The sequence below is a fragment of the Somniosus microcephalus genome, chromosome 4, assembly GCF_052327205.1.
Source record: "Somniosus microcephalus isolate GS21.2 chromosome 4, FLI_Smic_1.0, whole genome shotgun sequence".
Taxonomy (NCBI): Eukaryota; Metazoa; Chordata; class Chondrichthyes; order Squaliformes; family Somniosidae; genus Somniosus; species Somniosus microcephalus.
This window is the reverse complement of record NC_140990.1, coordinates 14719350-14733508: the sequence shown is the minus strand read 5'-3', so window position 1 is coordinate 14733508 and position 14159 is coordinate 14719350. Positions and strand designations below refer to the sequence as shown.

Genomic DNA, 14159 nt, shown 5'->3' with positions numbered 1-14159 from the left:
GAACCCAAGCGCAGGCAGCGCAAGGAGCACACGTCAACCCAAGCACCCCACCCACCCGCCCCTTCAACCACCGTCTGCCCCACCTGTGACAGAGACTGTAGGTCCCGCATTGGACTCATCAGTCACCTGAGAACTCATTGTTAATGTGGAAGCAAGTCATCCTCGGTTCCGAGGGACTGCCTAAGAAGAAGAGGTCCAAAACAAAAGCAGGATACTGCGAGTGCTGGAAATCTGAAATAAAAACAGGAAATTCTGGAAATAGTCAGCAGAATCCACGGAATGCTGCCTGACCTGCTGAGTTGTTCCCAGTGTTTTCTGTTTAACCGGTCTGACTGGTTTTTCAGCTTTATTTTTTGCTATAGTCTGGTCCCCGGCCAAGAAATTCACTCTGCATCCATGGAGAGAGAAACAGGTCTATGACCTTTCGTCAGAACTGGAAAAAGTTAGAGATGTAACAGATTTTTAAGCAAACGTAGGGGCTATATCCATTCACACTTCTTGTAGACCCATCTTTTGTTTCTTTACTTCTCCCGTTACCATCTCCTTTTGCCTTGCACCATCATCCCTTTTGCCATTTCATCTCTCCTGCCTTCCATCCTATCACAGGCCTTCTCTTTGTTCTTTCCTCTCCAAGCCCACTTTCCCTGCCCCTACACTTGCTTAAAATCTGCTACATGCCTAACTTTTTCCTGTTCTGACGAAGGGTCATCGAACCGAGACGTTAACTCTGTTTCTCTCTCCATGGATGCTGCCTGACCTGCTGAGCATTTCCAGCTATTTACGTTTTTATTTCAGATATCCAGCATCCGCAGTATTTTGCTTTTGCAGCCTCCTGTGAGAAATAAAATCTACTCCTAAATTTGCCGATGACACCAAACTTGGGGGTGTAGCAAACAGTGAGGATGATACCAATCGACTGCAACATGACATAGAAAGGCTAGCAGAATGGGCAGACAAATGGCAGATGGAATTTAATACAGAGAAGTGTGAGGTGATGTATTTTGGCAGAGGGAACAGGGAGAGGCAATATACACTTAATGGCACAGTTTTAAAGAGTGTGCAGGGACAGAGGGACCTGGGAGTTAATGTGCGTAGGTCCCTGATGGTGGCAGGATATATTGAGAGAGTGGTTAACAAAGCATATGGGATCTTGGGCTTCATAGATAGAGGTATTGAGTACAAAAGTGGAGAAGCTATGCTGTACTTTTATAAAGCGTTGGTTAGGCCACAACTGGAGTATTGCGTCCAGTTCTGGTCACCACACTTTAGGAAGGATGTGAAGGCCCTTGAGAGGGTGCAGAGGAGATTTACCAGAATGGTTCCAGGTCCTCACCACTCGCTGCATAAAAAAGATTTTCCTCACATCCCCCCCTGTATCTCTTACCCAAACCTTAAATCTGTGTCCCCTAGTCCTTGTACCATCAACTAGTGGGAACAGCCTTTCCCTGTCTAGCCTATCCAAACCCGTCATAATCTTGTACACCTCTATCGAATCACCCCTCAACCTCCTTTGCTTTAATGAAAACAATTCCAGCTTCTCCAGCCTGTCCTTGTAGCTAAGATCCCCCATCCCCGGAACCATTCTGGTAAATCTCCTCTGCACCCTCTCAAGGGCCTTCACATCCTTCCTAAAGTGTGGTGACCAGAACTGGATGCAATACTCCAGTTGTGGCCTAACCAGCGCTTTATAAAGGTTCAGCATAACTTCTCTACTTTTGTACTCAATACCTCTATCTATGAAGCCCAAGATCCCATATGCTTTGTTAACCACACTCTCAATATGTCCCGCCACCTTCAGGGACCTATGCACATTAACTCCCAGTCCCGTCTGCCAAAATGCATCACCTCACACTTGTACAATCTGTATTAAATTCCATCTGCCACTTGTCTGCCCATTCTGCTAGCCTTTCTATGTCCTGTTGCAGTCGATTGCTATCATCCTCACTGTTTACCACACCCCCAAGTTTGGTGTCATCGGCAAATTTAGAAAGTCTACTCTGTATTTCAATATCCTGGTCATTTATATATATCAAAAAAAGCAGTGGCCCCAGCACTGACCCTTGGGGAACACCACTGTCTACCATCCTCCAGTCTGAAAAATATCCATTTACCACAACTCGCTGTTTTCTGTCCTTAAGCCAATTCCTTATCCAAGCTGCCACTGACCCACCTATTCCATGAGCCTCCATTTTGTTAACCAGCCTTCTATGTGGTGCTTTGTCAAACGCCTTCCGAAAATCCATGTAGACAACATCCAATGCATTCCCTTCATCAATCCTCTCTGTTACTTCATCAAAACATTCAATTAGATTAGTCAAACACAAACTTCCTTTTATAAATCCGTGTTGGCTCTCCTTAATTAGCTTAAACCTCTCCAAGTGCCCATTATTTTTCCTTGATTATTGTTTCTAAAACTTTACCCACCACTGATGTTAAACTGACCGGCCTGTAGTTACTAGGATTGTCCTTACACCCTTTCTTCAACAATGGTGTCACATTTGCCACTTTCCAATCTTCAGGCACCTCCCCCGCATCTAGGGAAGATTGGAAAATTATGGCAAGCCCTTCCGCTATCTCCTCCCCCAATTCCCTTAGCAACCTGGGATGCAAGCCATCTGGACCAGGCGACTTGTCCACTCTAAGCATACCCAGCCTTTCTAGTACATCCTGGCTATCAACTTTCACCCCTGCCATTGCTTCTACCTTTTCCACTTCTAACAATATTTTTACTACCAGGATATATGTATCCTAATAATTGCTACGTAATCAGGCCTATGTACCTTGAGTTTTCCAGTGTGCATTCACTTGCTGCCGCTCCAGACCTGAGCCCATCATTATATTTTCTCTTTACCTCTTAGACTCCTCTCTCCTGTTGTCATGCCTCCTTTCACTCGCCCCTCTCGGGTACTCAGTCCCCACCCCCCACAAACTCCTATCCCAACCCTTCAGCACTCCTTGATCTTCTACTCTCCGGCCGCCGTCCCAGGCTTGACTCCCTCTTAGATAAGCCTACAGCTTCCCTCTGTGCCTACGTTGACATCCTCCGAAGAGCCCATCGAGGCACTCGTTGCTGCCCCCTTATCAGCAGCAACCTCCCCCCCCCACTCCCCAACTGCCCCATCCTACTCTTTCGCTGACCTTCCCGCCCAGCGCGCCCGCTGGGGGCTAATCTTGCCAATCTCCTTCCTGTCCCATTCACCCCTCCCAGCGTTGACCCTGCGGTCTCTGCCAGCGGATCGGCTATCACCGTCCTTCTCCGCATCTCCCTCCAGAATGTCCGCTCACATCAACAAGGCCCGTGCCATCCATGAGCTTATTGTGTGTGATTACATCGACCAATGTTCCTGTTCATTTTCATTGGGTGCGTGGCCCCTTTAAAGGCCAGCGCGGCCCATTCAAAATACCGCGCACGCGCGTTTTTTGGCACTGGAAAGCCAGTGGGCCGGCTGCGCTGGAGGTCCAGAGAGCTGCGCAGCTGCACAGCTTAAAGGCAACATTAGCATCGACATCATGGCTTTGACAGAAACCTAGCTGAGGGGTGATGACACCTTACCCCTAAATGAAGCCTCCCCGCCCGGCTATACCTTCCACCACTTGCCCCGCCCAGACTGCCGTGGTGGCGGTATGGCTCTGATCACCAAAACACACCTTGGTCTGTCCCCCCATTTCTCTGGCACCTTCTCCTCCTTTGATCATCTCACCTTGTTCCACCCCTCTCGCCTCGCCTTTAAAATCTCGCTCTCTACCGCCCACCCAAGTACACTGCCAAGTTTCTCACTGAGATATCTTCACTGCTTTCCTCCCTCAGCTCCCCCTCAGTCTCTGCACCGAGCAACTTCTCAGCCTCGGTGATTTCAACCTCCATCTCCACTCATCATGCTGTCTCGCCTCTGAGCTCACTTGCCTCCTATCCTCCATTGCTCTCTCCATTAACATTCGCGCCTCAGAAGTGCCAGGCAATGACTATCTCCAACAAGCGAGAGTCTAACCACTGCCCCTTGACATTCAACGGCATTACCATCGCCGAATCCCCCACCATCAACATCCTGGGGGTCACCATTGACCAGAAACTTAACTGGACCGGCCACATAAATACTGTGGCAACAACAGCAGGTCAGAGGCTGGGTATTCTGCGGCGAGTGTCTCACCTCCTGACTCCCCAAAGCCTTTCCACCATCTACAAGGCACAAGTAAGGAGTGTGATGGAATACTCTCCACTTGCCTGGACGAGTGCAGCTCCAACAACACTCAAGAAGCTCGACACCATCCAGGACAAAGCAGCCCGCTTGATTGGCACCCCATCCACCACCTTAAACATTCACTCCCTCCACCACCGGCGTACCGTGGCTGCAGTGTGTACCATCTACAAGAGGCACTGCAGCAACTCGCCAAGGCTTCTTCGGCAGCACCTCCCAAACCCGCGATCTCCACCACCTAGAAGGACAAGAGCAGCAGGCGCATGGGAACACCACCACCTCCAAGTTCCCCTCCAAGTCACACACCATCCTGCCTTAGAAGTATATATCGCCAATCCTTCATCGTCGCTGGGTCGAAATCCTGGAACGTCCTCCCTAACAGCACTGTGGGAGTACCTTCACCACATGGACTGTAGCGGTTCAAGGCGGCGGCTCACCACCACCTTCTCAAGGGCAACTAGGGATGGGCAATAAATGCTGGCCTCACCAGCGACGCCCACAGCCCATGAACGAATTAAAAAAAGAGGCCTCTTTACTCCCATCATGTCAATCACAGATAAGGCCACTTGCTTGTATTGCGCTCCACTCACATCCCCCCTATCAATCCCACTTCCAACATGTCTGCCCCTGGACAATCTCTTCCCCAAGTCGCTTACCACTGCACTTTCAAATTCCCAACTGTCTAGCCATTGGACTTCCATTCACTATGACATTTCTGCAGCTACCAATCTGCTCAAATCACACCCTGCTGCTCATCTCAGGGTCAAAATGGATGCCAAGTCAGCCTCAGACAGTGACAAGGGAACGGAATGTGTGGCGGGGACCGAATGCATTGGCTTCGGTCTTCCCAATATTTAGTTGGAGGAAATCTCTGCTCATCCAGGACTGGATGTCAGAAAAGCAGCATGACAAATCAGAGACAATGGAGGGGTTAAGAGAGGCGGTGGTGAGGTAGAGCTGGGTGTCGTCAGCGTACATGTGGAACCTGGCGTCGTATTTTTGGATGATGTCACCGAGGGGCAGCATATAGATGAGAAACAGGAGGGGGCCAAGGATAGATGCTTGGGGGACATCAGAGGTAACGGTGCGGGAGCAGGAAGAGAAGCCATCGCAGGTGATTCTCTGACTGTGACTGGATAGAGAAGGATGGAACCAGGCGAGGGCAGTCCCACCCAGTTGGACAATGAAGGAGAGGCGTTGGAGGAGGAAGATGTTGTAAAGGAAGTAGGTGAGCACATTGCAGGTGCCCTAACTATAATCTTCCAAAGTTCTCTCAACTCAGGAACCATTCCTTTAGATTGGAAAATTGCACATGTTGCTCCGCTATTTAAGAATGGAGAGAGGGGGAAACCAGAGAATTTTAGACAAGTTAGTCTAACATCTGTTGTTGGGAAATTACTAGAATCTATAATTAAGGATAGGATGACTGAACACCTTGAAAATTTTCAGCTGATCAGAGGGAGCCAGCATGGATTTGTGAAAGGTAGGTCATGCCTGACAAACCTGATGGAATTTTTTGAAGAGATGACTAAAGTAGTGGACAGGGGAATGTCGATGGATGTTATTTATATGGACTTCCAGAAGGCATTTGATAATGTCCCTCATAAGAGACTGTTAGTTAAGGTAGAAGCCCACGGAGTTGAAGGCAAATTATTGACCTGCTTAAGAAATTGGCTGAGCGGCAGGAGACAGAGAGTGGGGATAATGGGTAAGTACTCAAATTGGCAGGATGTGACTAGTGGTGTCCCGCAGGGATCGGTGTTGGGGCCTCAACTATTCACTGTATTTATTAACGACTTAGATAATGGAATAGAAAGCCACATATCGAAATTTGCCGATGACACAAAGATAGGCGGCATTATAGGCAGTGTAGATGAAAGCATAACACTACAAAGAGATATTGATAGATTAAGTGAATGGGCAAAACTGTGGCAAATGGATTTCAATGTAAGCAAATGTGAGGTCATGCACTTTGGACTTAAAAAGGATAGAACAGGGTACTTTCTAAATGGTGAAAAGCTAAAAACAGTAGACTTGGGAGGTCCAGGTACATAGATCATTAAAATGTCATGAACAGGTACAGAAAATAATCAGAAAGGCTAATGGAATGCTGGCCTTTATATCTAGAGGACCAGAATACAAGGGGGTAAAAGTTATACTGCAGCTATACAAAGCCCTGGTTAGAAACATAGAAGATAGGAGCAGGAGTAGGCCATTCGGCCCTTCGAGCCTGCTCCGCCATTCAATGAGATCATGGCTGATCATCCAAATTCAGTACCCGGTCCCTGCCTTCTCCCCATATCCCTTGATCCCTTTAGCCTTAAGAAATATATCCAATTCTTTCTTGAATATATTTAATGAACTGGCCTCCACCGCCCTCTGTGGCAGAGAATTCCACAGGTTCACCACTCTCTGGGTGAAGAAATTCCTCCTCATTTCAGTCCTAAATGGCTTACCCTTTATCCTTAGACTATGACCCCTGGTTCTGGACTCCCCGGCCATCAGAAACATCCTTCCTGCATCTAGTCTGTCCAGACCTGACAGAATTTTATAGGTTTCGATGAGATCCCCTCTCATTCTTCTAAACTCCAGTGAGTATAAGCCCAATCGACACAATCTCTCCTCATACGTCATTCCTGCCATCCCAGGTATCAGCCTGGTGAATCTTCACTGCACTCCCTCCATGGCAAGAACGTCCTTCCTCAGGTAAGGTGACCAAAACTGCACACAATACTCAAGGTGTGGTCTCACCAAGGCCCTGTACAACTGTAGCAAGACATCCTTGTTCCTGTACTCGAACCCTCTTGCTACGAAGGCCAACATACTATTTGTCTTCTTAAACGCCTGCTGTACCTGCATGCTTACCTTCAGCGACTGGTGCACAAGAACACCCAGGTCTCTTTGCACTTCCCCTTCTCCCAATCTATTGCCATTCAAATAATAATCTGCCTTCCTGTTTTTGCCACCAAAGTGGATAACCTCACATTTATCCACATTATAGTGCATTTGCCATGTTTCTGCCCAATCACCCAATCTGTCCAAATCGTACTGGAGTTTCTCGACATCCTCCTCACAGCTTACCCTCCCACCCAGCTTTGTGTCGTCTGCAAATTTGGAGATATTACATCCAAGTCCCTCGTCCAGATCATTAATATATATTGTGAACAGCTGGGGTCCTAGGACCGATCCTTGCGGTACCCCACTAGTCACTGCCTGCCACTCGGAAAACGACCCGTTTATTCCAACTCTTTGCTTTCTGTCCACCAACCAGTTCTCTATCCAAGTCAATACCTTGCCCCCAATCCCATGTGCCTTAACTTTACACGCTAATCTCTTATGTGGGACCTTATCGAAAGCCTTCTGAAAGTCCAAATACACCACATCCACTGGTTCTCCCTTATCTATTTTACCAGTTACATCCTCAAAAAATTCCAGTAGATTAGTCAAGCATGATTTACCTTTTGTAAATCCATGTTGACTTTGTCCGATCCTGTCACTGCTTTCCAAGTGCTCTGCTATTACATCTTTTATAATAGACTCTAGCATTTTCCCCACTACCGATGTCAGGCTTACCGATCTATAATTCCCCGCTTTTTCTCTACCACCTTTTTTGAATAGTGGGGTAACATTAGCTACCCTCCAATCCATGGGTACCGTTCCAGAGTCTATCGAGTTCTGGAAGATGACCAGAAATGCATCTACTATCTCTAGGGCCACCTCCTTAAGTACCCTGGGATATAGACCATCAGGCCCTGGGGATTTATCGGCCTTCAGTCCCATCAATTTTCCCTAACACCATTTCCCTACAAATACTGATTTCTTTCAGTTCCTCCCTTTCATCAGACCCTATGTTCCCCGGCATCTCTGGGAGGTTATTTGTGTCCTCCTTTGTGAAGGCAGAACCAAAGTATGTATTTCGTTGGTCTGCCATTTCCTTGTTTCCCATTATAAATTCCCCTGATTCTGACTGTAAGGGACCTACGCTTGACTTCACCAATCTTTTTCTCTTCACATATCTATAAAAGCTTTTACAGTCAGTTTTTATGTTCCCTGCTAGCTTACTCTCATATTCTATTTTCCCTTTCTTAATTAATCCCTTTGTCCTCCTTTGTTGACTCCTAAACTGCTCCCAATCCTCAGGATTATTGCTTTTTCTAGCCAATTTATATGTCCTCTCCTTGGATCTTATGCTATCCCTAATTTCCCTTGTTAGCCACGGTTGAGTCACCTTTTTTTGTTTTATTTTTATGCCAAACTGGGAATAACAAATTCTGTAGCTCATCCATTCAGTCTTTGAATGTTTGCCATTGCCTATCCACCGTCAACCCTTTGAGTGACATTCCCCAATCAATCCTACCCAACTCGCTCCTTAGACCATCGTAGTTTCCTTTATTTAAATTGAGGACCCTTGTCTCTGAGTCAACTACTTCATTCTCCATCTTAATGAAGAATTCGATCATATTACGATCGCTCCGACCCAAGGGGCCTCGTACAACAAGATTGCTAATTAATCCTTTCTCGTTACATAATACCCAGTCTAAGATGGCCTGATCTCTGGTTGGTTCCTCGACATATTGGTCCAGGAAACCATCCCGTAAACACTCCAGGAATTCCTACTCCACAGTATTGCTACTAATTTGGTTGGCCCAATCTATATGTAGATTAAAGTCACCCATGATGACTGCTGTGCCCTTATTGCATGCTTCTTTAATTTCCCTTTTAATGCCATCCCCAACCTCCGCCTTACTGTTTGGAGGTCTATATACCACTCCCACTAATGTTTTTTTCCCCTTAGTATTTCTCAATTCTACCCATACAGTTGTGGGGAAAATGAGCACGGATTTGGGAGGCGACAGCACGTTCAAGGATTTTGGAGAGGAAAGGGAGATTGAAGATATGGTGGTAGTTTTCAAAGGTCAGAGGGGTCATTTGAGGAGGGGAGTGATGACGGCAGATTTGAGTGGGTTGGGGACAATACCTGAGGAGATGTCAGCCGGCATGGGGGCCAGGAAAGGAAGTTGGGTGGTCAGCAGTTTGGTGGGAACAGGGTCGAGGGAGCAGGAGGTGGGTCTCATGGACAAGAGGGGAGATAGGAGAGAAACATGCGAGTTCAAGGCTAGGGCAGCTCCTTAGAGGAAGTTTGGCCCGGTGGGCTAGGGGAAGGAAGGGAAGTGGCAGAGGCAGCTGAACGGATGGTCTCAATCTTAGTGACAAAGAAGTCCATCGCGCTTGTTGCAGGTGGGGGTGGAGGAGGCAGGGGAGAGGGGTTTAAGAAGACGGTTTGTCGTGGTTATCATTGCATTCCTGAATGATCCTGGAATAATGAGCAGTTTTGGCCAAGGAGAGCAGGACCCGACAGTGCTTTATGTGGTCCAACCAGATCTGACGATGAATGACCTACCTGGATTTGGAAGGACTGTACCCGGATACACTGACCAACCTGGGTTTGGAGTGACACTCAACAACAATAACTTGTATTTATATAGCGCCTTTAACATTGTGAAACGTCCCAAGGCGCTTCATAGGAATACTATCAGACAAAAAAATTTGACACCGAGCCACATAAGAAGAAATTAGGGTAGAAAAGCTTGGTCAAAGAAGTAGGTTTTAAGGAGCGTCTTCAAGGAAGAAAGAGAGGTAGAGAGTCCGAGAGGTTTAGGCAGGGGATTCCAGAGCTTTGGGCCTAGGCAGCTGAAGGCACGGCCACCAAAGATTGAGCGATTATAATCAGGGATGCTCAAGAGGGCAGAAGTGGAGGAGCGCAGATACCTCGGGGGTTTGTGGGGCTGGAGGAGATTACAGTGATAGGGAGGGGCGAGGCCACGGAGGGATTTGAAAACAAACAGCAGAGTTTTGAAATCGAGGTGTTGTTTCACCGGGAGCCCATGTAGGTCAGCGAGCACAGGGGTGATGGGTGAACGGGACTTGGTGCGAGTTAGGACACGGGCAGGCGAGTTTTGGATAACCTCATGTTCATGTAGGGTGGAATGTGGGAGGCCAGCCAGGAGCGCGTTGGAATAAACAAATCTAGGAGGTAACAAAGGCCCGGATGAGGGTTTCAGCAGCGGATGAGCTGAGGTAAGGGCGGAGACGGGCGATGTTACGGAAGTGGAAATAGGCGTTTCTGGTTATGGGGTGGATACCCTCTCTTGAGATACACTGACCCACCTGGGTTTGGAGTGACTCTCTCCAGATACACTGACCCACCTGGGTTTGGAGTGACTCTCTCCAGATACGCTGACCCACCTGGGTTTGGAGTGACCGTACCCAGATACACTGACCCACCTGGGTTTGGAGTGACCGTACCCAGATACACTGACCCACCTGGGTTTGGAGTGACGCTCTCCAGATACACTGACCCACCTGGGTTTGGAGTGACGCTCTCCAGATACACAGACCCACCTGGGTTTGGAGTGACTCTCTCCAGATACACTGACCCACCTGGGTTTGGAGTGACCGTACCCAGATACACTGACCCACCTGGGTTTGGAGTGACTCTCTCCAGATACACTGACCCACCTGGGTTTGGAGTGACACTCTCCAGATACACTGACCCACCTGGGTTTGGAGTGACCGTACCCAGATACACTGACCCACCTGGGTTTGGAGTGACTCTCTCCAGATACACTGACCCACCTGGGTTTGGAGTGACTCTCTCCAGATACACTGACCCACCTGGGTTTGGAGTGACTCTCTCCAGATACACTGACCCACCTGGGTTTGGAGTGACCGTACCCAGATACACTGACCCACCTGGGTTTGGAGTGACACTCTCCAGATACACTGACCCACCTGGGTTTGGAGTGACCGTACCCAGATACACTGACCCACCTGGGTTTGGAGTGACGCTCTCCAGATACACTGACCCACCTGGGTTTGGAGTAACTCGCTCCAGATACACTGACCTCGCTGACTTGCGATGTATTGCTGTGTTCTTACCTGACATTGAATCGACTCCCCTGAGGAGGTTGTATCGGCATTTTCAATTCCTCGAACAGTCACGTACAAATCGCCAGAGTTTATTTTTACAACGTGGTGCTGTTGCTGCAGCACTCTTCCTTGTGCTTAAGGAGTAAAACAGATGAATGGAGGTCAGTGGTGCAGGGAAGTCCCTACATATTTAGCCATTCATTATAATCAAAGGGACTGCGATAATTTTGATTTGAAGAACTAAAGTTTTTCTTTTGTTACTCTCGCATCAGAAGGTCGTGGTTTTGCGTCCCCGCTCCAGAGACGAGTGCTCCATAATCGAGGCCGACACTCCTGGTGCCAGTACTGCAGGAGCGCCGCACTGGTGGAGCGCCGCACTGCGGGAGCGCCGCACTGGTGGAGCGCCGCACTGTCGGTGGGGCGCCGCACTGGTGGAGCGCCGCACTGTCGGAGGGGCGCCGCACTGGTGGAGCGCCGCACTGTCGGAGGGGCGCCGCACTGGTGGAGCGCCGCACTGTCGGAGGGGCGCCGCACTGGTGGAGCGCCGCACTGTCGGAGGGGCGGTACTGAGGGAGCGCCGCACTGTCGGAGGGGCGGTACTGAGGGAGCGCCGCACTGTCGGAGGGGCGGTACTGAGGGAGCGCCGCACTGTCGGAGGGGCGGTACTGAGGGAGCGCCGCACTGTCGGAGGGGCGGTACTGAGGGAGCGCCGCACTGTCGGAGGGGCGGTACTGAGGGAGCGCCGCACTGTCGGAGGGGCGGTACTGAGGGAGCGCCGCACTGTCGGAGGGGCGGTACTGAGGGAGCGCCGCACTGTCGGAGGGGCGGTACTGAGGGAGCGCCGCACTGTCGGAGGGGCGGTACTGAGGGAGCGCCGCACTGTCGGAGGGGCGGTACTGAGGGAGCGCCGCACTGTCGGAGGGGCGGTACTGAGGGAGCGCCGCACTGTCGGAGGGGCGGTACTGAGGGAGCGCCGCACTGTCGGAGGGGCGGTACTGAGGGAGCGCCGCACTGTCGGAGGGGCGGTACTGAGGGAGCGCCGCACTGTCGGAGGGGCGGTACTGAGGGAGCGCCGCACTGTCGGAGGGGCGGTACTGAGGGAGCGCCGCACTGTCGGAGGGGCGGTACTGAGGGAGCGCCGCACTGTCGGAGGGGCGGTACTGAGGGAGCGCCGCACTGTCGGAGGGGCGGTACTGAGGGAGCGCCGCACTGTCGGAGGGGCGGTACTGAGGGAGCGCCGCACTGTCGGAGGGGCGGTACTGAGGGAGCGCCGCACTGTCGGAGGGGCGGTACTGAGGGAGCGCCGCACTGTCGGAGGGGCGGTACTGAGGGAGCGCCGCACTGTCGGAGGGGCGGTACTGAGGGAGCGCCGCACTGTCGGAGGGGCGGTACTGAGGGAGCGCCGCACTGTCGGAGGGGCGGTACTGAGGGAGCGCCGCACTGTCGGAGGGGCGGTACTGAGGGAGCGCCGCACTGTCGGAGGGCTCCCTCAGTACAGCCCCTCCAACAGGGCAAGGCTCCCTCAGTACTGCAGAAACCCTCATCACATTTTTAAAAATACTTGGCTTTGCATTTGAAGTGTCACAACCTACAAGGCTAGGGACCAAGTGCTGGAAAGTGGGATTAGGCTGGATAACTGTTTGTCGGCCAGCACAGACACGATGGGCCGAATGGCCTCCTTCTGTGCTGTAAATTTCTATGATTCGATGAATTGCAATCACTTTCAGTTTCCAGTTAAACTCAGAAGCGAAACTTACAATTTATGGGAAAACGCTGCCAACGGTTACTTTCGGTTTTGAGCTTGCCTGTAAATTACACTTAACAAAAACCCAACAACGTTCTTGTTCCGAGGTCTTTCGTTGTCCAAAAGGGACGTTTTTTTCTTGATGCACAAGTCACAGGGTCAGACAGCACTTACCTTCTTTCTTGCTGAAGGAGACCCTGAAGGTGGTGTTGGTTAAGGAGACCAGTTGGCAATCGCCTCCCCCAGATTTTCTCTGGACACTGAAATAGCTTTTCAGCACCTTTTCCAACCCATCGTTCGGTGCTGAAACCTCGACCAAAACGGGGAAACATTCCTGGCTCATCTTGAGGTATCTTTCTCTCTTCCCTCCAACCCCCCCAAACTTAAAACAACCTTTTTTGTGTGCGTATCTCTCTTTGAAAACACTTTCTCTTTCGCTCGCTGTTCTTCAAACCACTCTGGCAGTTTAGAGCTGGTTGAAAACTCCACCTCATTCCTCCTCCAGGCTCCCCTTTCGACTCTTGCCTCTTGACCACCGAGGTCTTGGGAAAAGGGCAACTAAAAGAGTCAATCCCAATAGTTTCCCCCCACCTCTCTGTCGTCCTTCCCTATCCCTGCAAACCGAGAATTCAAAATAACTGACACGCCTCCACTTAAGACACGCCTCTTACTTGCAACCTCTGAACCAATGACGCTACACTTGTTACTTGCATGTTATTGCAGACAGTACAAGTGAGTCAGTTGCCTCAGAGTCAGAAGGTTGTGGGTTCAAGTCCCACTCCAGGGACTTGAAGCACATAAAGCTAGGCTGACACTCTAGCGCAGTGCTGAGGGAGCGCCGCACTGTCGGAGGTGCCGTCTTTCGGATGAGACATTAAACCGAGGCCCCGTCTGCCCTCTCAGGCGGACGTAAGAGATCCCATGGCCACTATTTCGAAGAAGAGCAGGGGAGTTATCCCTGGTGTCCTGGCTAATATTTATTCCTCAACATAACATTATCTGGTCATTGACCATGTACAGCAGGCACCTCAAAGCACTGGAGAGGTACCACCAACGCTGCCTCCGCAAGATCCTGCAAATCCATTGGCAGGCTAGGCGCACCAACGTCAGTGTTCTCGCTCAGGCCAACATCCCCAGCATCGAAGCTTTGACCACGCTCGATCAGCTCCGTTGGACGGGTCACATTGTCCGCATGCCCGATACGAGACTCCCAGAACAAGCGCTCTACTCGGAGCTCCGGCACGGCAAGAGAGCCCCAGGCGGGCAGAGGAAACACCCTCCAAGCCTCC

The 14159-nt window shown here is 50.3% G+C and overlaps 1 protein-coding gene across 2 annotated transcripts in view; it reads right to left on the bottom strand.

Moving 5' to 3' along the window:
- The window catches only part of LOC147118334 (protein mono-ADP-ribosyltransferase PARP14-like), a 71290-nt gene extending 57787 nt beyond the window's left edge, over positions 1-13503 (bottom strand). For both annotated transcript variants that reach the window (XM_085984400.1, XM_085984401.1), the window contains exons 1-2: positions 13045-13503; positions 11136-11260 (exon numbers count right to left, since the gene is read on the bottom strand). In XM_085984400.1, the coding sequence (XP_085840526.1) occupies positions 11136-11260; positions 13045-13213 (294 nt within the window). In that variant the 5' untranslated portion in view covers positions 13214-13503. The remainder of the gene's footprint in view (positions 1-11135; positions 11261-13044) is intronic.
- Positions 13504-14159: the final 656 nt, after the last annotated feature.